This window comes from Drosophila serrata, unplaced genomic scaffold (assembly GCF_035046125.1).
Source record: "Drosophila serrata isolate PLE 108 unplaced genomic scaffold, ASM3504612v1 contig_302, whole genome shotgun sequence".
Classification (NCBI taxonomy): Eukaryota; Metazoa; Arthropoda; class Insecta; order Diptera; family Drosophilidae; genus Drosophila; species Drosophila serrata.
In genome coordinates, this window is record NW_028257200.1 from 314,510 (window position 1) to 339,676 (window position 25,167).

Below are 25,167 nucleotides of genomic sequence, written 5' to 3' on the forward strand. Positions count from 1 at the left end.
AAACATAAAACCCATTTTGTTTTGTTTTGTTACAAGCATTTCTTCAAGTCGATAAAGAGTTTTTATGTCAATCTAATGATGACTGACTTTCCTCTTGGCAATCTTGGCCACGCAATGCGAATATTGCGTAAGCAATCGCTACTCAAACAATGAGACCCAATTGTAATTAAAAAGTTTTGGGATGGTTGATGTCAAATGATAGATTAAGCGACCCAATTATGAGTATGTGGCACTGAGGCTGCGTGGGATTTTGGCTGTTGACTTTTGTTGCCAATTTCGTGAGATATGTGTGGCAAAGGAAAGTGAAATTGCAGGCAATGGAAAATCACAGTCCCACACCATTCGTGAGCCATTGCTGAGGGCCATAAAATATCAGTATTTATATATACTAGCTACACTCGGTAGAATGAACTTATGATAATCAAGGATCTTCTAGGAAAATTTGAAAAAATTCAGGATTTAAGATTTATTTCAGATAATTATTAAGAAACTGTTAGGTAATAAGAAGTCTAAGCTTGAAGCTATAAGAATTTGTACGATTATAAAACTTGAACTATTTGTTTTGATAATTAAACTAATAAATAAATTTAGAAGTAGTAGTATTTGCTATAATAAATTATCAAATTTTAGTCAAATGAATGAATTCTCAGCGAAGGATTAATTTCTGATCCTATAAATCATATATATTATTGATCAGCATTGATAGTCGAGTCGATCTAGCCATATCCGGTTGAAAAATACATTTTCAAATTTATTTTTTTTCAATTTTTACAAAAAATGATAAGGGGGTTACATCGTTAAAATTGTTAAAAATTTATGAAAATTTCAATTTTTTTAAATTTCAAATAGAGCTTGCAGATTTATTAACCTAATAAAAATAAACATAGGAAAGCTTTCCGAATTAAAATTAATGTATTTTTAGCTTAGCTTGGCTTGATTGATTTATGTTACTATCCGAATTGTAAGCTTTAAAGGTAGATAATCTTTGGGTCTTTCTAAAAAAATATTAAATACTTAACTTGATTTTATATAGTTTTTGATCTATAATTTTCTTTTAACAAGAAGATAAGCAACCTTCTAGAGAATTGGAATTGGAATTAGTAATCTTCAGTTTTATTCATATAATTTATTATATAGACTCACAAATAGTCTACCATTCCGAGTCCCCACTGTAATGCTTTTACAAACGCTATATATCCATGACGCCTAAGGTCTCTCGTACTTAACTTCATGGTAAGCGGTAAGCGGAGTTTTAATTTTTTATTGTTGCTCCGCCGTCGAGACCTATTTTTAATTGTTGCTCGCCTCTGGGTAACCCATTCGCATTCGCATTCGGAGTATGGGGCATGGAGCATGGAGTGCAGATCTAATTGCAGCCACAGCCATGGATATGCCTTTCGGATTGTCTATCCATATATTTCGTTTATTTTCGGGTGTTATTATTTGTTTTTTTGTGCGACGGCCTTTTGCCAGTCAGCGTTCTTCAAGTTCAAGTTCGGGGCTCCAATCATTTGGCGCTGTTCGCACTTAATGATTTCACACATCTCCGACTGCTCCGACTTCAGTTTCGAGATCGGATGTTTCGGATATTCGAGATGCATAAATCACTTAGGCAAATGCGTTCAAAGTCACAAACAAAATCAAGAAATGCAGGCATCATTTGGAGGCACGAACTTCAAAATACACTAAGTTGGACTTGAATCAATTAGTAAACTGTATCGTATGCTTCGCTGTGCAGAAAATTGAGATTGTGTTCATAATTAAGCTTTAATATTTAATTGTTTAATCAAATAATTATTTAGTATTATATTGCAATAAAGTTAGAGATCAGTGTTGAGAGATTAGGAAATTGTTGAGATCTCTAGAAGGCAGATATAGAGTTATACCTTTACTTTGCAATGTGCCTCACAAAAATTCCGAAAATTCTTTGAGGAGGAACCTTATAAAAGGCATTTTATTTAAGCTATAAGCAGAGGGATCTTTATGTATTTCATATTATTATTAATTAACTAACTAACTCTTTAAATCAAGGGTAAACTATAAAAAGATGATGCACAGCAGCGATGTACTGGCAAATTGTGAAGTGATTGCGAATCGATTTGAAGTTGTTGTCTGCCAGCCACTTCACCGCACTTGGCACTTGTGAAAAATGCAATTAAATTTAATTTACTGAACGACCTCCCAACGATTGCTGCCATATGTATATTTTCATGTTTTATGCATTTGCTCGAGATGCAATTTGAAGATGCGCTCGAGGTGCGTGAGAGGACACTTGGTACAGATCAGAAGCTGAATCGCCTTGTAGGGGTGAACTTGAGCACCTCGAAAAGCATTGGAGTTTTCAGCTCTAAAAAATGCAACATTATTAGGCAATATTTTTGGGCCGCAGCACAATGAAAATTAATGAATATTATTGCTGCTGTTTGCTTGTGCTCTCATTAGGCAAATCAGAAAAATAACATTAATCAAGTCGAGTGTAGTAGGCCCACAAAAAAAAAAATTAATTTTTAAACCATTTAAGCCCGAGTATTTATTTACTTATTTTGACTATTTCTTTGCTGTTGCTTCTCCAACACCTTTTCGGCTAATGATGAGCAAATTGTGCCGGAAGCAATTTGTATCTCCATTGATTTTATTGACACCGTTTTGCTTTGTCCGAAAAATATTCAATTGTTACATAAGTGTATTGTACAAAATCACAAAAAATACAAGAAAATTATGACAATAATTAAATTTAAAGCCGCGGGGGTTCGCCTTAACTCAAGGCAATTAAAATAAAATCAAACACAAATGCATAATCATTTCTTTAAACAAAGCTTGTAACGGTTATCGATGGCTTTTCACACTTTTTTACGACAACAACAAAAGCAACAAAGAGTTTGCAAAGCAAAACAAAAGACTCAGGCAACGAACTTGCAACGCGAACATGTTCGAAGCTGCAGAAGATGCACTCAAACTGCAGCTTCGGGCCAAGTTAAGCCGAAAACCAGTAGCCCAGTGACACATTTATGGCAACAGTAGCCGCAACTGTCGATTTACGGCCCCCAAACTCAATTAGCCATCGAATGCAACACATCTACGGCTGAAATTTAAAATAAAAACCACTAAAAACATCAAATAACCAAGCCCCGTTTAAGCCAAGCCTCCAAAGCCCCCTCCGAGTTTGAGCCATCACATTCGAACGTGTTCGAACCTCAGACAACGATGACGGTTTTAGTTGTTTTTTTTTACTCGTTTTGGTTTGTTTTTGCTTTTTGGGGACAGGCTATAAACCGTGGCAAGATCGTCAGTGCGTTCAGTTGGTAAAAGTTAACCGTTGTGTGCGGTTGTTTTCCCACAAGCAAAAAAGTACCACAACCTCAGTTGGATTTCGAGTTCTTTCAGCTCCGTTCGTGTCGTTTTGCATCAATCTAAAAGGTGATTATCATACATCACAATCTCATATCCTTTAAGGACCAAGTGACTGTAAAAAATAAGTGTGTAAAGTTATATTTAAGAAAATGAAAACAATTATTTGATCATTTTAATTGTTTTGTGTCTTTTATTCTGAGTAGTAATTGTGTTTTGTGTTCTTTGCTAAGTGGGTCAGTTGTAGAATTACAGTTTTTGTTTCTAAAATAATTTCAAATTTCAAATTTTAGTTTTGGCTTTTTATATAGAATCTCTGTTAGTAGCATTTTTTATTATCTTTTTATACCTGAACCTTTAATAGGTTTTTTTAAACAAATTAGTAATATAAACATTTGGGAAAAGGTATTTTAATTATGTATTTTTCAAAAGTATTCTATTAAATTCTCAAAAAGTTTTTGTGAAAAAAGGTATAACTCTTAGAAGTCTAATTTGACACCTTCAATAAAAATTTTGAATGAGATACTATATTAAAAATATATTTATAAACTGGGTTACGCAAAACTTAAAAATAAGGGATGCATAAGTTGAAGTTGAAAACACAATAATATAATACAATAATAGAAATAAACTAATTTTATAAAATCAAATTATGTTTCACCAAAGTCTTCTTGGTATTCTATTTATAAAATTCATAAATGGATTTAATAGGCTTAAAATCTTTATTAAAATCTGAATAAAGACATCAAATAGATACCAGAATTTGCACTCTTTTTTCCAAAATCAAAGGATAGCTATTAACTATAGAGCTAGGTTTCAAAACATAAATAAAGCCCAACAGCTGGCACATAATTTTTACTTATTGCCAACTTAAGCATGACTTAGAATATTATTTTTTTTGACTGACAGTGATAAATAATTTGTTCTCCAATGAGTTCTGTAGAAACCAAACTGAAAAAATTCCGTCACAATGCATTCTGTCAGTTTGAAGAGCAAGGCAAGCAGTGTGAAAAATGTTGTTAGTAAAGCCAACAATGATGGAGTTCTTTTTTCGTCATTTACTCTATTTTTGTTGTTCTTTTTTTAATTTTTATTACCAAGCATGCCCTCGTTTTGGCCTGTTTTTCTCGCCCACTTGCCACCCAGGGCCATGCATTGAAGCAGAAGATTACGCAATATGTGGCAGTGCAAATGAGTGGAAAATCTAATTTTCCAGCAGCAAAAGCAGTAGCAACATGCAAATATTTAGACAGTAATTACCAAAAATGTCAGGCACCTCCTACTGTTTTGGCTGCAGAATATCTTTTGGGGTCGTAAAGTCAATAATATTTAATGGCTGGCAATAAAGGCAAAGTTGATAGGCCGCCACTGAATGGTTATTTAAAATCTCAGCGATGTGATAGGTCACCAGTTTAAACAATTTCAATGCCACTTCTCATGGCAATTGCGGAGGAGGACTTGCAGTAACTGCAGCGGCAGCATCCAAGTCTGCAATCTTTGAAAATTCCAAAGTAGAAATCACCAGTCACGATTCCGTCTCCAATTGACAACAAAATAATTTATCTCCGCGGAATGCGGGAAAGTCTTTACTGTCAACCAGCAAAAAAAAAAGTAAAGAAAACCAAATCTCTCTGGGCTTCTCCTGTCACTCTTTTGGATGGATTCTCTTTAAAGGAAAGTTAGTATTGCCCATGGGCGTGTCTTCTCCGCCCCCCTGTTTTTTTTTTTTTTTGCGAATGTATTTCTGGTTTTACATATGCTAATTTCATACTTCTTCAAGATGAGTGACAATTTTCAGTTCTGAATTTATTACAGCTTCCATTTTGATGTTTTTGATTATGGGTTGGAAAATGGGGAAATAAAAAAGGGGCACTCAGTTATCTTTTGACATAATTTAGGTGTATATTTATATATGATATAAATTATATTTTTGAGCACTCAATATTATATTTACAATTTAAGCAGTGTTGAGCAAGTGGATTACAATTTTAAATGGGTTATCTTTAATAGATTCTAAGATTTGAACTTAAAGTTTTAGGCCTTTAAATACATTTCGAGTTATGTTTTATTAATTAAAACTGCATAAATATTTATACAATTAATAGATTTTGATAAAATTTTCATATTGTTTATAATTTTCTTATAGTTATTTCTTTTTCCATGCATTTTAAGATCTTAAATGAAGGAAAAAGTCATTAAATATAATTTGCGTTTGTTTTGGCATTCAAAACTTCATTAAATGTGGTATTAAATTATCTTATGTAAAGATACTAAGTGCAAAATTGAAGTTAATGTATTTGTATATTGGAATATTGACAAAATATTTATTTATTTAATAACTCTTGGGAAGCCAGAATTTTGAAAAATTGAAGTATATTAAATGAGTGCAAAAAGTAAAGTTAGGTAAATGAAATTTGAATTATAAAAAATACACATATTTTATCAAATTTTTTGAATAATAATAGTTAAAGTTAATTGGAGTTTAATAACAAAATAGATTAACCAGAAACATTTAAGATTTAAATATTTAGTTGATATTTCTTTCGAAAATTCTATAATTATGCTCTGACGACAGTGTGTATTTCCTCGAATTTTTTAAAAATATTTTCCCTTCTCCCACCGGCTTGTTTATGTGACCAACCATCAATTTGGGCAATTCATTAGCACCTGGCCAAGCAGATGAAAGTGAAGATGCCCAGACACCTGAGAAGATTCCAAGCTTGAACCTCTTACTATCCCCTCCCTCCAGTAAACTCCTCCACCATCTCCTCCTCCTCCTCCTCGTATTTTTTTTCCACCTGACGCGCTGTCAATATTTATTGATATGGCCTGAACATACATATAAATACATATTTATGCGATGACCAAAACGTACGAAGAAACATGACCATTTTCACTATCATTTCGCTTCATTGTTATTGTTTGCAGCGCTGACAGTGCACTTGTCTGTGGCATTTTTGTGTTTTGCTCATCCGAGTAAAAAACCAGTAAGTCGCAGGTGCTGACCAGTAAAAGTAATGCTCCTTCGGCCTGTCTGCTCCGCAAACTGGCCTCCGCCGTTGACAGACTTTCTTCTACCGTCTGTCCAGTTTTTCTGCATATTGTTTACTCTGCTCTCGGCGGCCAGCGGCTTCTTCTTCGGGCCAGACCAGATCTGGCCAAGACCAGACCCAGGCAGTGGCAATTAAAGCGTCGCCACCGTTTCGCAGATGCATCCGCGTGAAACTTTCATAACGACAGCAGCATCCTGCTCCCTTTAGATTCCCCCCGAAAGAGGTCAAGTCACTTGACCCAATGCCCGGATGGACATCGCAATCCATTCTAATTAGCATTAAAACAGAGACTGCCTTAAATGGGGGCTTTATGTTGATGCATCAAGGTGGCTTTTGTGGCTTCCAACTGGCCATCAAGTTGGCCAGAAGCAGCAGTGGCAACAGCAGCACCTGGCAAGTCCGTCTTCTTAATAATTACTGTCATCGCTCCACGGCGAGGCGTTGCTTGAAATCAGAAATCAGAAATCAGAAACCAGAAACCCGTCTTGGTCTTCGTTCTAGAAACGAGATGCAAGTGCAAGTTTCTCGATGGTTTCTCTAGAGAAATGCCTGCTTATCGATTGATTTCTAATTAACAGGAAATGGCAAAGGCCGATCTAGGTAGCTAACATTAAATTATAGAGGAGGGGTTATAAAAGAGAAGCTAGAAAAGTTCTTATAGTGCTTTTTAAGAAAGTATTAAGGCTTTGTGTTTAAGGTATAAAAATCAAAAGTAAAGGTCATAGTTATATTTAAGGTAAAGAAAATCTATCTAAGTATAAACATATACAGGATTTAACATATAAACTATTATAGAGACAAGTTCTTACAAGTTTTTAAATGCATTTGTTGTAATTTATTTTAAAAGAGTATAAAGGTTAAATGTATTTATGGTATAATAACTAACTGAAAATGACAGGTAATAGTCATATTGACTTTAGTTTAAAGTTAGTAAATTAAAGCATAAATAAATATAGGTTTCTAGCATTAAATTACACAGGGCACTTAGACACAAGTTAGAAAAGTTTTAACAAGTTTTTAATTGCATTTTTTATGGTGTATTCACATTGTTAAAATTTATGGTAAAATATCTAAGAAAAGTACAGGAAAAGGTTTTATTTATGATTAAGTTTTAATGTGGAAACAATGTTCTTAAAGCCATAAAATGAAATACCATATTGAGATTTGAGTAACAAGTTATAAGTAAGTTCATGACGATATTTATAGAAGCTTCTCATATGTGTTAAGAGTTTCTAGTAATGCAAAATGTTTACAAATTCTTAGATAATTGAATTATGCTTTGAAATTCTATACCAAAGATACTTTTTTATCTTAACATTCTTACTTATTTTATGAAAGATAATTAAGCCGTAAAATGTGCTGGTAGCTGCGGAATTTTGTATTAAAAATAAATGAAGAAAAATCTTAAAATATCAAAAATTAATAGTAAAAATATATTACAATATTTATATACATTTTAAAACCCATTTTAATTAATCGAAAACCATTTGCCTAAGGCGAAATTCTCCTAAAAATTTTCGATTGGCAAATAGTTTAGTAACTCTTTTTTTTTTTTTTTTGAACCCATACACACTTCTTCACAAGATTTAGACACCTGTTCCGCTCTGAGCAGCTAATGACAATTTTTTAGCCATTTACTTCACCTGAAAATATGCTCGAGGAGGCGCGTGATACATAAATAAAATTTGCCTGCAATCTATGAGGAAAAATCTGGTAAAATAAAAAAAACAGTTGGCTTAAGCCAAGCACAGATCGCTGTAAAATGTAATGTATAAGCTGGAGATTAATTGCCATGTATGGGATGGTGGGAGGGGTTTAAAAAAATGTATAAACAACAAGAAAAAATAATGTTTGGCAGATGCAACCACGAAGCCAGCACAAGTACGTACAAGTGGCTTGGAATTAATTATCTAACACAGGTTTCGAAGTCGGAATGCTGCACAGATGTGTGCTTGGAAAAACAAAGATTTCGACTGCTCTTTTTTTATATTTTTTCTTGCTTTTGCTATTTTGTAATATTTATTTGGCTATTGAGCACGTTTTGAAGGTTGCTTTTTGCACGCCGCACACAGGTGAATTATATAAAAGAGATGAACATTTAAAGAGCCTAAAATCATCATTAGTCATTTAGCCATCAAAGCAAAAATGCCTTTCTCCCACAATTTATATTTTCAAGTGCCTTGCATTGAAGCCTTCAATAAAAGAAAATATTATGTAACCGAAGAAAACGAGACCCAAAATCTCAAACAAAAAAAAAACATAAAAAAGAAAACCAAATGAGACAAAAATGAGAGCTCCGCCAAGTGCTCGAAGACAATTGGTTCGGAAATATTTCAACGGCTGCCAATGCCCTTACCCACGGCAATTAGCAGAGGTAAAAAAAATACCTGTATACATACACCTTAAATAGGAAGAGCAAATGAGGCAACGGAAATTCAAATTACAAAATTTACAAGCCGTGAAAAAGAAGGGGAACAAAAAATACAAATAAACAATAAAAGCACATGCAATTGCGCGTGGCCAAAACTGAAGACGACAAATTTGTTGTTATCAGGCGGAAGAGTTTTGAATATTGGCCAGGGCGACCGATCCGGCAATATACACATGAGTAATGCATGACCATGGACGAAGCCCCGAACTCGGGCAACTTTCTCCATTAACTGCGAGTATTTCACCGCTTGGTATGCGCAAGACAAACTCTGTTTGAGCCAGAAATACAGAGCCAGAGCCAGTGTATTGGCCTCCGACTAATGGATGGGCATAGCATGTGGAATGGTTCCCAACGAGAGGAGAGTGGAATTGGGGAGTTCCTTGGCTTTGGCTAGGTCAGGTTTTTTTGCTTTTTTGGGCTAGGTCAGTTACGGTTTGGTAACTTTTTATTAAGGTCAGCCATAAATGCTATTGATTCTGGGAAAATAAAAGGTATTTCGCTTAATTCAACTTTTAGGTTGATTGATTTAATAGAAATTAGTTTTTAAATTGTAATAAAAAACTTGGGTTAACCATATATATTAGCTTTTAGATACAAGGATTTGAAAGAATATTTTACGCTTCCGTTTTCAGAATTCGGGATACTAACTCTAAAAAACAGAATGTGTTAAATATTCTTTCTTCTTAAAATAATCATTTCAGGACACCAATTCTAAAAAAATAAAGCTGAATATATTATTTCTTCCATAAATTTACAAAAATCTTAAGGCACTTGTCAGGCATAAAATTATATAAGCATTTACCCTTTTTATATGATTTATATTTTAACTATTTATAACTAGTTTCAACAAACAAACTCGCAATATTCTTGATCAAAAAAATATAAAGAAAAATATATATAAGAAAGATTTATTTACCGAAAGATTTTATTTGAAATATATATTTATTCTATGATTAAATTTCTAGACAGATTTACTATAATAAAACATTTTGTTTGAAATATATAAAGGATTTATTCTATGATTGAATTATCTAGCAAGATCTAAAAAGTAGCAAGAAATATATTTATAAGATTTATCATACCGAAACACTTAATTTAAAATAGTTCAAAAATTTATTACTATAATTGACTAAATAAACAACTAAACATTAACTTTATAAGTTCAATCATTAGATAACATTTTTATTAAAAAAAAAAAAACAGATTAAATATAATTAAATATCTGATGAAAACATTTGCTGCAAATTTTCTTATTATCAGGATCAGGATCATAATTTTAGTAAATTTATTTCTTCGCTAAATTAATAGTAACCCAATTTTCTATCGTTCAAATCAATTCCAATCATCAGTAATTTATTTTAACCGATTTTCTCATTTAGTTAGACATAATTAAGTCTTTTTGTTTAGATTTCAGCACGCGTTTAAGTCATTCCCTCCAGCTGAGATCAGCTAATTTAAATCCGGACCTGATTGCAAGTCGATAATTTATATAAGATGTAATTTTGATTAGTTGCCAGAACAACCAGTTGTCGTCCATCAATGGACCCATAAAAATTTGCATACAATTTTCATGTTTAATTAAATTTTGAATTCTTTTTTTTATTTACAAATATAAAAACAATAAAGCCATTTGCATAGGGTACTAACTATGATGCATCATAATATAAACTGTTGCCAAGTTGAGTCTCTGTTGTGAGGGGAACAATTCTCACGTTACGAAATAGAAACCAGGTTGAAGGCCCCTCTTTGCAAATGGAAAACTACTTAATTAGACGAAATGGAATCAAATTGTGCAAAATGACAATTGTAAGCGACAAATTCCATATACAAAACACACTCAAAATTGATCAAAATCGGTGCAAAGCATTTCCAATCACTGATTTTGCATAAAAAAAATCCCAAAAAGCGAATCATCCAAGCGGAAATGGGTTTTTGGGTGGGGCCAAAGTAAAATCAGATCGATTTCGAGTTAAAATCGAATTTTTCTAAACAGTTTTACGCCGAGCTTAGCGGGTTAAATCAGTAGAGATTTGTTGCTGTGGTGTAATTGGTATAGGAATACCTTTAAAATATAAATATTCCTTGATTTCTGACAAAGAAATAGATTAAAGTATTTAAATATGTGTTTTTCCGTGTTTATTTCTTCATTTTAAAATGTTGAATTATATAAGAAACTATAAGAAAGCTTCATTTAATTGTTTATATTTATTTTTAAATTATTTTTATATTTTATTCCTTATTTTTTAGCTCTCCAAATATGTCTGTGCTGCGTGCCCTGCTGCTGCTGGCACTGAGCGCCACCATGGCCCTGGCCCAGCGTCGTCTGGCTCTGCCGGATCCCAGGAGCTGTGCGAACCGAGTGCGTCATGCCAGTTACCGGGATGCCCGGGGTGTCTCCCACTCGTACTTCTTCAGCTGGGAGCATGCTCCCACCCGGAGTCTGGAGGTAGACTGGTTGGATGCTAGGAATATCTGCCGCAGGCATTGCATGGACGCCGTCTCCCTGGAGACCCCGCAGGAGAATGACTTTGTGAAGCAGCGGATTGCCCGGGGCAATGTGCGCTATATCTGGACCTCTGGCAGGAAGTGCAACTTTGCTGGTTGCGACAGGCCCGATCTGCAGCCACCCAATGAGAACGGTTGGTTCTGGTCGGGATCGGGGGCCAAGATTGGACCCACCTCGCAGAGGAACACCGGTGACTGGTCGTCCACGGGTGGTTACCAACAACCGCAGCCGGATAATAGGGAGGCTGCCCAGGGCAATGACGAGAGCTGCCTGTCCATTCTGAACAACTTCTACAACGATGGCATCAAGTGGCACGATGTGGCCTGCCATCACATCAAGCCCTTCGTGTGCGAGGATTCCGATGAGCTGCTGAACTTCGTCCGCTCCCGGAACCCCAACGTCCGCTTGTAATTCTTAAACTAGAGCCTAAGCCCTATGGAGATGATAAAATTTACATATTTATGTAGCCTTAAAAAAGGGAACATTGATTGGTTGATGATTGATTGATTTGACGATTGATTCAGTGACTGTTCAATCCAACATTGATGGCTTCCAAAGCGCCTAACATTCGTTTGTTCGGTTTAGTTCTAAAAATCCAAAATTTGAATAACATTTCTGTGTCGATCCGCGCATGATAAACAAAATTGTTAAATAATTTTAAACAAATTGTTAATAAATACGAAAATTGAACCCAACAGTGAAAGACGTCTCTGTGTGTTTTTGTTTTAAACATTTAATGCGTATATTTGTATTTAGTACGATTTCACTAGAAAATGCATGTATGTAAATATATATATTGTATATATCCGCAGATCTGTTTAATAGGTATATTTCCATTATCTGAATACTTTGGTAAGTTCTGTTTGCTTGCTGGAACTTATTCGTCTAGTTTTGTTACAACATTACAACTAACTTTGTTTTTAGGTTTAGGAATAGATTTAAAATATTCAAATATTTTTTAGCCATTTCGAGTTTGTTTAAGAAGACACAAGGTTAGCAGATTCGATCTAGAAAAGTAACTGGTTCGCACATTAATCTGGCAAATGTTCAAATAATAATAGTAATAATATACAGTTTACAGGCTAAATTTACAACTAATTTCGGTTTGCTGTATCTAAAATATACAAATACATTTTAAGGAAATTTAAAATCCAATTGTTCAACATAAAAATCTAACAACAATCAATGGGGTAAGCTTAAGTTTAGGCGTAGAAATTAACAAGTGATTTCTTGGTTAACTGGAACTTAGGGAACTTATAGTTCGATTATCGGTTATGCATGTTGTGTGGAGTTCTGTGTATTAATGTGGGTACTGTGGTTGTTGTTGTGGTGGTGGTGGTGGGTGTGGTTGCTGGTATTTTGATCAACAAAATACGGTCCTAAAAAATGGGAGAATTAAAATAAAATGTTAATACAAAATGGTCAAGGCATTTGGGGGGTAAAAAAAGCTCAGAAAACACATAGTTTTTGGTTAGAATTTTGCATTGAGGCTTACGGTTAGTTTATTTTGGGTCGGATTAATAGCCACCACAATGATGCAGGGGTATTGTTTGCGTTTTTTTTGTTTGATTTTCGTGCTGGGTTAGTCACATGCGAGCCCCCTTTTAGCCAAGTATCAAACCGTAAAGCCCAAAAGTTGCGCTTTACCTGCCGCCAGACAAGTTCAACTTCAATTTCAACATCAATTTCAATTTCAATTTCAACATCAAACTAGGAAACACCAAACACACGTCTAGGTTACGACTAAATACGTTGTGGTTACGCCTACGCCACTCTGCTGGTGTTATTCTCAAATACAGTGTGCACTTGGTATTCGTTTGCTTTCTGGTTAGATGTGCGTGTATCTGTATCTGAGTATCTGATATCTGAGCTTCGGTTTTGCCGAACTTAAGCAGTACTTGAGTTATGGGATGCGCCGCTGATTGCGTTGAACAAAGCCATGCTGTTGCGTTGATTTATGCTATCGGCATCGTCGCCCAGCGGCTGGAAGGACTCATCGTCGAGCAACTCACTGAGCGCCTGGCACAGCTTCTCGTAGTTCTCCTTCAGCACATGATGATACTCCTTCTGGTCGGCGCTAATGATCCGCTCGTTAAGGAATAGAGCCTTCTGGCACACCACAATGAAGTCACTGAAAAAAGACAATAAGGATTAATAAAATGTTGATTGGAAATTAAAGAAATATAGAATCCAATTTAGAGAAATTTTTATGAAATCTAATAGGCCACGAAACGAGAATCTGACTTACATCAAATTGTTACTCCATATATATATATTATACATTCTTTTTATACGGAGCTTTTCTTTTTGTGGGCTGTTTGACTCAGGTGAGTATATAGCGAAAATTATACGCTACTATCGTTACTCTTTCTTATAACTATGGTAAATGATGTTAATCTAATATCTTAAATACAAAGTAGGTATTAGAAGCAAACAATTAAGGGTTCGATCTTGGTAAACATACTGGTAAAAACCAGAGTTCACAAGGCTATTCCTTGCTCCTTTAAAATTCGCCAAAAGCCACTATATCTATCCATTCAATCCATCGGTTGAAAGCAGCATCTACATATGATTAGCGTCTTCTATGACTATTTCTAGTTTCTTTAACTAACCTCTTTAAAAAATAATACAAATTTAGTTACGTAACTAAAAGCCTTACCGAAAGACATCCTTGAGATCACTAACGCGATCAACTGAGAAATTATTGACCACCTTGGCATCCAGGAAGGCATGGGCGTAGGCCAATGGACCCGCATTCACGGTCACAGCCACACTTCCCTGCAGGCGCAACTGCAGCTTCTTGACATCGGCTGGCGGGAGAATGATCTCCTCCAGCTCTGAAACCTTTGATTGCATCTCATCGATGGCCACCTCGATGGGACTCAGTTCTATGATCTCGCGAGCCTTCACGGGTATACGTTTAAGGACATAGGGAAATGAGTATTGAGCTTGGGAAATAATAGCATAATGTTAATATTATATTATATGGAAAGTGTAATGAGAACTCACTCTTAATGACCGTCTTGCGTTTCCATTGCTCCTCCACGCTGCCACGAGCTGCTCCCGATTTGGTGAATGGCGTTTCATACATAAATGTGTCCACATCATGATTCTGCTCGAACTCGTTTAGCCTTTGATCAAGTTCATCCTTGGAGAAGAAGGGAATTACATGGGTGACCTGTATGTAGGCCAGCTTGGCATCCAATTCGTCAACTTTAACCTGCAACAAAAAGCAACAAGAGATTAGTTTATACACAGTTTTGATAGATTAATTTAAAGAATATAGATAACTTATAAATAGAGATAGTTTAAAACCCGATTGTTGATCCCATCTAGTCACCTTTCCAGAAACATTCACATTCAGGGAGCTTCGTTTTCCGACTACTTGCTCACTTACTACCCTCGACTGATGTAGCTCAAACATTAAAACAAATCTACTAGCTTCTAGTAAATTGTTTGTTACTTTTTTACAATACCCACTGCAGACGAAGAGCGAACACTAAAAACCCGCTCCAAAGATTCCAAAATTTCATATACATTTCGGGACCTCCTACTCCTAGTTTCGGCAGACACCACTGGCTGCTCATCACATTCGACATCGACACAGCTGAGTGTCCGTTATGGAGCACATATTTTCTTTTCCGGTTCCACGGATGTCAATAGGAATGATCCATATGGAATGCCCAATCCCGAATAGAACTCAACCCGCGGTGGAGTACTCTCCTCTCAACCCGAATGCCATGGAGTTTGTTCCCTCGCATCGCCAGACCCCGGAAATTTCCAGCATCAACATAAAGACTAAATCAGAGGCCACCACATCAACAACCACATTGGCTCGTCCGGAGATCGTTGGGGATGCCGTAAACCAAGTGGAGAATGGATATTCAGTACACCGCCAGATCTTCGAGTGCCTCAGTCAGCTGGGAGATGAACAAATGCCACTGGAGGAGGTCGCGGTTACTCTGTTGCCCGGCGGTCGAGGTCTCAACATGAGATTCACCACCAAGCAAAAGCCGGGTCAACTATTCCAGCTGCCGGATCCCAACGAAACGATTATCCACAGGGGTCAAACCCTTCGGCTAGAAGTGGGCGATCCCAAGAAGTTGGACAACCGACCAGAGAGTGTCCTGGTGGCTCAGTTCCTCTTTCGCGTCAATGACTTGCTGAGAGAGAAGTACGAGGATGGCGGAGATGTTTCCATCTGCCCCAAATGCACCCTTTGCTCCAATCGCAGCTACACGGAGCTTGAGATCGAGCACCAGATCGAGGGCATTAAGGCTTTCGAAAACTTCACCTTCACCGAATCCACTCGCTACCAGGACTTGGTTTCGCACAAGGCCTTTAAGGAGCTGTGCCGCAAGCTGGGCCTGATTGTGAGCCGGGATCAGATCCACATCAATAGGGCCTGCAGTGGACAGTCGCCGGCTGTCTCACCGCCGCCACCATCGGCCGAGGCCTCGGTGGCCACGATTTCCATTCAGCAGACGATCAACGAAATGGAAACGGATGTGGAAGCATATGCAGGGGATGACGAAGCGCAGTCCAATGGACATGACCAGACACCAAAGGTACAAAGTAACTATTCGGTGACACCGGAGACTCCCACAGAATATGTGAGGGGAAAGCTGTACAGGTTAGCTTAAGGGGAAGAATTTCAAGAAATATAACCTAACCATTGACCCTTTTCAGATATGAAAACTCTGAGGGATGCCAGTTGGTGAACCAGCTGTCCGAGTTGGGTGCCCAAAGCTCTGAACTCATGACTGTTGACGACAATGACGAATCATCTACACCGACAAATCCAATCATAGCCCCCAGTAAGCCAACAACCTTTCCGCGCGTCTACAAGTCGGCCAAAGCCAGGTGCTCTGTGCGTGGCGGGGGCACCAGCCTCCAGAACGGAGCACAGGCACGCCGGGCAACTCCATACAGTCGAACTCCAGCGCAGATGCCCCAGTCCACACTCACGACCATCCAGAGATGCCGGCTTCCGTCCGGCGGTGGCCAGTTCCAGGGAACCTCGGCCACCGATAGCTGCTCGAAAGCCCGAAAGCTACATACGGAGTCCTGCCTGCCTGCACCGACTCGCAAACAGAACTATCAGCGGGCAATAGCGCCGAAGTCCGAGTTGGGGTGCCAGCAGGCGGGCACCATGAAAGCCAGTATGGCAGGACGCCAGCCCAGACAGGGAAGACAGCCGGCCAATGTGTCGAAACCGCAGTTAAATCATCTGTGAGTAAGCTCCCAGGGATTTTCTCTTAACAAATTTGATAAAGACTAGCTCTCCAGGTGCAAGGGTGCGGCCCAGGGACCAAATCCAAAGCAGCAACATGGCAACGCCCTACGTATGATACCAAGGAGCACCACCACATCCCTAATGCGTCAATCGGAGGTTAAGCGAGTAGGTTTCTACAAATCAATAATCAATGACGATCCTTTAACTAACTATATGATTCTTTAGCGTATGAGCCTGTTGCGCGGCGAAAGCGACTCTGACATGCTCTTCAACGAATATCTCTTTAAGTGATTCATCACTGCAGATGGGTTGTATGGTTTTTATTAGTGCCCTTACAAAAAATCGTGTTTCATCGTAACTGTATAGCCTAAAAAAAAATTTAAATAAAAAATTTTAATATTGAACAAATTAATTAACTTTACGGGCACTTTTACAGTCACGTTATGTAAGTTATTAAATCTTGTTCCAAAGATACCCAAATATTTATGATTTTCCTATAAGTAAAATAATTATGATTCAAACTTTTCTTACCGGTGATGAATCCATGATCATTTTGACCACATCAGCTCCAAACTTCTCCCTGTACTGCTTGCCCAGTCTCTCGGATATCTCGCTTAGCGAGGTCAGCTTTGGCTCCTTGTACACATACTCTATGGCATGGTCTTCCTCGAAGTACATCTACAATATAAACATGAAGTTATTTAAAGTATAAATCCCCTTCCTGAAAAAGAGCTCCTCACCATTCCATAGAATACAACTCGGTAAAAGCGACCCAGCATCCTCTTGCCCGAACGATTAACCTCCACAATCTTGTTGTAGGCCTGGGTCAAATGCTCATAGCAGTGAGCCAGTTCCAGGAAGCTGCGATCCCTTTCATACATCGGCAGAATGAGCTTGTAGAGCTCTCCGAGGCACTCGAATCTTTCGGCACGGTCCAAGAAGTCGGCACACTGCTTCAGCTGCTCCAAAAGCATTTGCTCTGTGTACTGGGAGTCCTGAGCACCGGCATCTAACTTTAGACCTTGCTCATCCAGGGGAATATTTCTGGAGATCTTGCCAAAGGCCGTGGACGACCAACTGAGACTGCAGCCACCTTTCAAGCGCAGATATTCGCACATCAGAGCAGCTATGTGAAGATGACAGCAGGCAGCCTCCGAGAGATTCCCATTTTGCTCATGATTCCTAGCCATGGTCACCAGCCAAGTATGTCGCAGCTCCGGCGTGGAGGCATACGAGTTAGCCAGGGAATACTGTAGCTCTAGCAATCGTCTCCGGATCCATGTGATGGGCCTGCATCTGCGCCGTGGCCATCAAGACGGTGCGCACGCGTCGCGTCAAGTCCTTCACCTCCATGGGAAATCCAGTGCCCTTCATGGCCTTGTCGCTATTCGCATAGCTGTTGATGATGGACAGACTCTCCTGGAACCGGGCATTATTCAGCCCAATCACATTGCCAATCATCTGGGAGACGGATATGATAACCTGAAGATGCACTCGCGTTAGAGCCTTCCTGCCACTAAACTCGAAATTGCTGCGCATGAGGAGATATAATACGGCACAGGATTCATGGCGAATTTCCACCAGACGACTATCGCAGGCTTTCAGAAGCTCGTACACCATCTGACCGCACAACATGGCATTGCCTTTGAATAGGGCTACGGCATAGTTATTGATAAACGCTCTTAGTGCGGCAAATACGTGCTTCGAGAGCCTTTCCGACTGTCCCAGTTGCAGGAATCGCAGATATACTCGAGCCAACTTGGGCAGGATAGTACTGTCGGCTAGAAGCTGTCGGAATTGCAGGACATACATGCCCAGGCAGTCCAGGATTATCATGCCCACCTCAGTGGCCAAATTGGATTCGTAAAGAGCCAACTGGCTTCTAGCCAGAGTGTCAATATCTTCCAAGAGATGCTCTCGGGTTTGGTTCAGTGTTCCACTGTTCGGTTGCTGCTGCTCTTGGCTGTTTCCATTCTCCAAGCCCGTGGGCGGTTGCGTTCTCGCTGGCAACGTGTGAGCCTTGGCGGAGCGACCTGTTCGGGAGTCTGGCGAAGTGAGAACCACACTCTTCTTTCCCACATAGCGGAATTGCAGCAGACAAAGATCCAGAATGGAGAGGAACTGCAGGGTCTCGGACTCGTTGCAGTTCTGCCACCATGCAACCATTTGATCTTGCGACAGATGTTTAATGATGAACAGGAAACCCAGCAAGAGATCCTTGCTCTCCACCGAGCTGAACTTGTCGCAGCGCGAGAGGATCTGTGCGTGAGTTACGCTCACAGAGCGATTGTGCCCATTTCGAAGAGCTACATCTGCATCTCCGTTTGTATATGCTCCAATTGTGGTAGTGTCCTGGGAGTGCTGTTGAGACAAATGAATTACGTTAGTAGAGAAATAGAAGAGGATGTAGTCAGAAACTTACCCCCGAATCAGTGTTGGAATTAAGCGAAAGATTGGAGATTCCATTGCTAATTGGCTGTCCCGCGATGGCAGCCAGGTAATTGTGTTCCTTCATATGAACCGAGGTGCGATACGGACTCGGCTGATCGCAGTGCAGGGTGAGACGATTCTTCGACCTGGGCGTGGAAGTCAGGGATCCAAAGGTGGACGAGTCCTTGCTAAACACATAGCTGCTGGAGCAGCTCAGTCGCTTGGTATAGGAAGCTGAATCTGCATACACATGGCCATTGGGTGTGCAGGCCCCGGACTCGGACATATCATCGATGCGGTGTATATTATCCATCACAACACCCAGCCAGGGAACATAGAGCAGGGCAATCCTTGATAGCTGTCCCCTTTGCTGGTATCGATTATCCAGCTCGTGTTTCGCTAGCAGATCCTTGAAGATGCCCAGAGCATGACGCCGCACGTGACCCACCTCGTTGAGGCTGCTCTTCAGCTCCTGGAGCAGTAATCCCGACAGAAAGTGCTGTCGGCAAAACTGCTCGGACAGTGTAAAGTGCTGCATCATCTCTGGCGGTCTATTCTTGGGATTCAGTACAAATGGCAGATTGAGTGGCACATAATGCTCATGCTGACAAATCTCTTGCAGGAAGTTGAACTTGTATTCGTGGAGTATCCGTGCATTGCCCGGTGCAAACTCTCCCATATAGCAGCGAATCAAACGGTAGACAAATCCTCTGTCCATGTAGCTCAAACACTGGCGCACAAACCTCGCCAGAGAGCGATTTAGAAGATGCGTTTCCTCGCCCAGATCCTCATACCGCGTGGTGATATACGGCATCAGGACCTTGATTAGCTGCTCCACTCGATCGGCATACTCCTTGGGAAACCGCTCGTTCCGCAGCATTCGAATCCTGCCTGTGGCCAGCAAGTGCTGAGCCATACTCTTCACAATCAGATCGAAGAATATCGAGGAGTAGCGCATGAACTTGTTGACGATGAGGAAGTCTGGATTGCTGGGATTCAGGAGGAAGGGCAAGTGCCGGCAGAGTTCACCGTGCACCGTCCTCTGTCTCGCCGTTTGCTGGCTGTAGTAGGGTGCATGGAACACATACTTTACATAGGCTCCCAAGAGATCCGGCCTTTTGGCCTGATCACTTATCAAGTGAATAATGTTCGTTATCAAACGAATGACATTCAGACCAATCTCCTCGGACTGCGTATGAACCAACAGAGTGAACAGCTCATTGAGGACAGTTGGTAAGTAGTTAATCAACGATCGCATATCAATGGCATGGGCTGCCTTCAGGATCTTGCAGGTTTCCGTTTCCGCCGGCACAGCTCCCGTCTTGCCACCCTCCAGGAGTCTCTCGCAGTGTCCGAAAAAGTTGTGCAAATGCTGATCCGCTGTGAGTACCGTGGAGTCCAGTCGCAGGCCCACAGTATAGAGATTCCTCTGGTTATCGATCCACTGAATGTCCGGACCGCAGTTCTGCTGAGAAATTGGAAGGATTTGTAGGCGTTGCCAGGGGAGGATGGTGGTGGGTGCAGTAAGCATGCGGATCAGTGCGAAGGGAAGAGAACACGGAAAAAGAGAGAGAGCACACAGGTTAGTTGGCAAGCCAATGGGGGAGGGTCGAATGGGAATGAGGTGAGTGTTGGGTAAGAAACAAAACATCATTTGCATGAGTTGATGAACGAACGGCCTTGGCAAAGCACACAAAACGTCAATGACTTACCCCCTTGCCCCATCCCAAGGGCTGGATGGAGAGATATCCGACCGGCAATGTGGCTGCCACCGGCAGCTGCTGCTCCTCCAGGCAAATCCGATTCTTCTGAAGCAACGGCAGCCAAGCATAACCAATGGGAGTCTCGAACGCAGCATGTGCATCCCGTTTTTTGCTCAGGTTACACGACACATGGTAGAAGGAGAAGAGCAGGTGATGCTCCGGAAATAGACCCAAGGGAAGACGCAGCTTGATCTCCTCGTACCAAGTTGGAGTGACATTGTGATGCAGCACTGGGCAGGCGATCTGGGACACCAGTAGATCCTGTCCAGGACGACCATAGATGCACTTCAGAGGCTTGCTGTACTCTCCATCGCTGTCCCGCAGCTCCACCACCACGGTGATGTTTCTGGCCCGCGAAAACAACTTCTGGCTGTCAAATTGCAAGCTCAGGGGATACACATAGAGATGATTGCAGAAACTTGTGTACGGATGCGCCTCTCGTTCGCTCTGGCTTTGGAATTCCGCCACCTCGATGGTGGGCGAGTGCTTGGAATTGGGACTGAAGGTGGACAATGGAGCCAGGGATTTACTCAAGCCACAGTTTGGCGTAGTTTGGTCCAAGAACTGCATCTGCATCTTCAGGCTACCCGGTATAATGGTCAGTTTGCTTAGCTTCTCTGGCTTGCGATAGTCCACCAAAAGCTTTAGCAACTCATCATCCTTCAGTTTGGGTAACTCCTGGCGATAAATGGGACTAAATTCGAACTCCTTGTGCGGATTCACATCCAACTCATGGCTGTACTGCTTAAAGAGTGGTCGGGCTGCCCAGGCAAAGGGTTGCCTATAATGTCCAATATGCTGGGCACAATTCTTGGCGGCTTTGTAGACCTTCTGGCCCAACTTGGGATCCTTGCCAGCCTTTAAATAGGGTTCTGCGGCCTGGGCAATGCTGCTTTGCAGGATTTTCTCCACGCGCACCACCTGTAAACATGAACATAGTATTAGGATAGGCAGAAAATATTGATATCTTAACTATTTACCAAGTATATATCCGCATGCGGGGTCGTAACCGAAAGCAGGCACTGCTTCAGCTGCTGGAATTGCTGGCGATTCGATCGTAACAACTCTGCGGAGACTCCGTCGAACAGAGAGTGAGGTGCCTGAGAGCCAGTGCTCTTCTCATCACCGTCAGTTGATTTTCTAGGAACTCCACAGCCGGCAACAGATGATGGAACCGGGGTATTCGGCAGTAGTTGGGCAGCCCATGGCTCATTAACATTGAAATAAAAGTTCTCGCTTAGCTTCCGATTCGCTTTGGCATCGTACAATGCCAAACTGGTGATATAGGGCTCCACTTGCTGTTCGTTGCCTCCGGCGGAAGCCGCCTCCTCCTGGGGCACGCACTGTAGTCTAAAGCGCAGGTTGTGGCAGGTTAGCAGGAGACGTGTACCAAAGTGCTCTCGATATTGCTCCACATTGTCACTGCCACTGGACTTGGCTGGCGATTGATAGCAGGCAAATAACCGACGACGGTGCTCTCTCCTGGCCAAAGCGATAGAGTGATCCGTTTCCCTGCCGTACTTCATAAGCTGCGGATGCAGCGATTGATCTAAGCCCTTCAGGGTGCCAAAGGTTTGAGGTTCCACAGTCGGAGGCTGGAGCTGGGGACCAGGATTCGAATTCACCGATGGCTGGCGCTCCAGCGAGGCATTCCGCTTCTCTTCCTGGGCACGATTCTGAGCCAAAACCGAGGAAAGCTTGCTTAGCCAGTCCCCGAAGTCCTGCTCGTTTTCGGCGGCCAGGGTGAAAGATTTGTGGCCTGCTGTCATGCGAAGTTCAAAGCAGAAGCGGCCACGTTTGGGATTCTGTAAAAGGTAATCGTAAATATAGGTTGGTTTGAGATATTTCTAGTGTCACTCACCTGCACCACCTCGGTGCAAAAGTCCATGACTATTGTGGCCTTGGCCTCGCCCTGCTTCTCGTCCTTGTGCAGCTCTAGAATGTAGGTGCCGTCAATCTCCTGGCGTAAATAGCAATAGCGACGCTTAAAGGACTTGTTGCCAATGTTGGCAAACATTCGATCCGAAGCCGAATCGGGTCCCTTGAGTAGATATCCCTGCTTGGTAATGGTGTCCGCCTGAGAGCGAGTCATTTGCTCATCAATGCGATCCTGATCGGCATCGATTTCATATACCTCCTCCAGCAGTTCTTCAGCAGGAGAGATGCTAAAGATAATTGATTATATTAATATATGCTTTATTAGGAAAATATTTAAATATTTACCTTGGCAGATCATGGCAATTTCCACCGTAGGCATTATATTTGTAGTGAATCAAATGATTCTTGGCCCTGTAGGTGTACAAAGCCTGTCGTGTGAAACGCGTGCACTCCGCTCTGGATCCATGAATCGCCTGGCCATCCACTATATCCTCACCATGTACCTCATCCGCATACTCATCCACCTCCTCTGGCTGTGCCAAATGGGAACGAAGTGTCAGGGAGGACAAAGCGGACTCATAGGAGGAATCCTTGTGACTAGAGGAACCATTCGAACACTGTGAGCTCTTTCTAGAGAGCTGGCCATGTCCATTGGAGTTGGACAGACTGCTGCTACTGCTGCTGTGTCCGTTACCATTGGAGGTGCCATTGTGGAGGCTACCATTTGACTGGATGCTGCCCTGCCGGCTCACCTGGCTGTGGCCATTTCCATTGCCAATTATTGAGGGGCCATGCAGGGGACACACTATCGCCTCATTGGGGGGCTCAAAGCGGTCGGCCACGGACTTGGCATTGGTCCGCTGCTTGCGGGGCATGATGATTTCCTGGAGAGGCAATAAAATAATAAATATTGGTATACGTTTTCAATGGAATATTAACAAAAGGTCAATTGTGGAAGTGTTTATATGAAAATATTATTTTTAGGGGAAAATAGAAACATAAATTTATGCAGAAACATTTTAAAAATAAGTGTAAAGTAAACATTTAATTTAAAAACCTCTCAGAACCACTATCAATTTAAATTTCTTTCATTTCATGTACATATTTTAAAATTCTTTAGTGTTTTAGCTTCCACAAAATACATTTAAAAATATTTCTATACTCACGGAGACATCGTCAGCGGGATAGATGAGTAGCTCCCTTTGGGGATCATTCTGGATAACTGTTTTATTTTTGGCTATAAAGGCTTCAAAGTCAATTGGCTCCACCACCATGGGCTTGTTCTGGAAAAAGATTGAAGAGGAAAATTGTAGAAATATTCTGTTTTCTTAATTTTGTGTTTTGCTAATTTATGCGCGCCACTTGTAAAAGCAGAGCGACGCTATAAATAGACAACCCCAAAAGTAATGCCCGCTGAATGTTATCCATTCCCGATGCAGGCGGATTTTGAGAGATTTATCGGTACTACGCACGCCATAAATTTATTTCCACTTTGTGTGATGGGTGGCGTGGGTTCTCCTCTATCGCTCTCTCTTTGGATATTTTTCTCCCCACAGCGAGGAGACCTTGACCGGATTACAAAGAGCGGATGCCATCGCCTCCTCCTGCTGACCCGCTCCCTGTAATGATATCTTCCATGTCTGCCACTCGGCGGCATAAACAAATTCATTTCGTTTAAACATTCTAACATTTTAGCATTTTGCAGTCATTTGTGGATATTTTCAGCTTTTGCGTCTTAGTTTTTAGCCACAAGATGATCAAGATACGACGACTTGGGTGGGTGACCCAACCCAAAACCCAAGACCCCTATGACATGGCCATCATGGTGGTTTAAAGTGCCACTTCCGTTTGGCCATATCCATTTCAGGCGACAGTGCTGTCATTTTCTTGCTTTCCTGAAACACAAGGTGTGTTGGTTCTTGGGTTTTTTCTCTTTTGTTTTTAGGGGCTTGGTTCCTGGCCAGGAAGCGACAGGTCAATGTAGGCCATGGGAAAGGGTTAACCAAGGTTAACTGCGCACTTGTGGGGGACATTGGTGAAAGGATTGTCAAAGGTTGGATATTAGTATTGGGAAAGGTGTTAACTTTTCATTTCTTAATGTTCAACAGAGATTAGTTGCCGCGCACACACATCCACGTACATAGACGCCCACTCACACACATACATATGTACTTACATAGTGGCGGCTGCAGCTGGTGCTCCCTTGTCCTCGGGAGTCTCAGTTGTTTTTGTTGCAGTTCAAGTGGCTTTAATTCGATGCTAACTTGGTAATGGTCATCCCATATGTATTTATTTATTAAGTTTACTTGGGCATTTGCAGTTATACACTTGCAATTATGTTTTTCACATACAATTTCCCGCTTTAACACTTCCAATTAGAGGGAGAAGCACCGCTCACTTCTTATTTATGTTTATTCTTAAAACAGTCACTTGTTTAATGCTAATTTAACTGTTCCCTCATTAAATGCAATTAGTTGAACTGATTAAAACGTTTAGTAGGTATAAACACAGGTTTTTTCGGA

General features: G+C 40.6%; 3 protein-coding genes across 5 annotated transcripts in view; 2 read left to right on the top strand and 1 right to left on the bottom strand.

Annotated features, from left to right (window-relative positions):
• Positions 1 to 3,274: 3,274 nt before the first annotated feature.
• LOC110182679 (uncharacterized) lies at positions 3,275 to 12,041 on the top strand. 3 transcript variants are annotated; one of them, XM_020950766.2, is made up of 2 exons: positions 3,275 to 3,417; positions 11,080 to 12,041. In XM_020950766.2, the coding sequence occupies exon 2, from the start codon at positions 11,090 to 11,092 to the stop codon at positions 11,747 to 11,749; it is 660 nt and encodes a 219-aa protein (XP_020806425.1). In that variant the 5' UTR covers positions 3,275 to 3,417; positions 11,080 to 11,089; the 3' UTR covers positions 11,750 to 12,041. The 3 variants fall into 3 exon arrangements, with proteins under 3 accessions (XP_020806425.1, XP_086693277.1, XP_086693276.1); XM_086837151.1 differs by lacking the exon at positions 3,275 to 3,417 and adding an exon at positions 10,654 to 10,768; XM_086837150.1 differs by lacking the exon at positions 3,275 to 3,417 and adding an exon at positions 10,824 to 10,942.
• A 15-nt stretch (positions 12,042 to 12,056) lies between these two features.
• Positions 12,057 to 25,167, bottom strand: part of Ziz (dedicator of cytokinesis protein Ziz) — a 29,546-nt gene continuing 16,435 nt past the window's right edge. Inside the window, 13 exon segments of the mRNA XM_086837153.1 lie at positions 12,057 to 12,717; positions 13,237 to 13,469; positions 13,998 to 14,286; positions 14,348 to 14,558; positions 17,106 to 17,252; positions 17,315 to 17,842; positions 17,844 to 18,935; positions 18,997 to 20,472; positions 20,717 to 21,688; positions 21,748 to 22,572; positions 22,629 to 22,932; positions 22,991 to 23,529; positions 23,812 to 23,928. Coding sequence (XP_086693279.1) covers positions 12,611 to 12,717; positions 13,237 to 13,469; positions 13,998 to 14,286; positions 14,348 to 14,558; positions 17,106 to 17,252; positions 17,315 to 17,842; positions 17,844 to 18,935; positions 18,997 to 20,472; positions 20,717 to 21,688; positions 21,748 to 22,572; positions 22,629 to 22,932; positions 22,991 to 23,529; positions 23,812 to 23,928 — 6,840 coding nt within the window. The 3' untranslated portion in view covers positions 12,057 to 12,610.
• Positions 13,465 to 16,982, top strand: LOC110182694 (uncharacterized). Its single transcript, XM_020950789.2, has 5 exons — positions 13,465 to 13,665; positions 14,899 to 15,971; positions 16,028 to 16,570; positions 16,628 to 16,739; positions 16,800 to 16,982. The coding sequence occupies exons 2-5, from the start codon at positions 14,959 to 14,961 to the stop codon at positions 16,863 to 16,865; spliced, it is 1,734 nt and encodes a 577-aa protein (XP_020806448.2). The 5' UTR covers positions 13,465 to 13,665; positions 14,899 to 14,958; the 3' UTR covers positions 16,866 to 16,982.

Excerpts from the sequence above, each read along its gene's own strand:
- LOC110182679 (XM_020950766.2), top strand. The coding sequence starts at position 11,090 with ATGTCTGTGCTGCGTGCCCTGCTGCTGCTGGCACTGAGCGCCACCATG.
- LOC110182694 (XM_020950789.2), top strand. The coding sequence starts at position 14,959 with ATGGAGCACATATTTTCTTTTCCGGTTCCACGGATGTCAATAGGAATG. Across the intron at positions 15,972-16,027 it reads GTGAGGGGAAAGCTGTACAG|ATATGAAAACTCTGAGGGAT; the intron begins GTTAGCTTAAGG and ends GACCCTTTTCAG. Across the intron at positions 16,740-16,799 it reads GTCAATCGGAGGTTAAGCGA|CGTATGAGCCTGTTGCGCGG; the intron begins GTAGGTTTCTAC and ends ATGATTCTTTAG.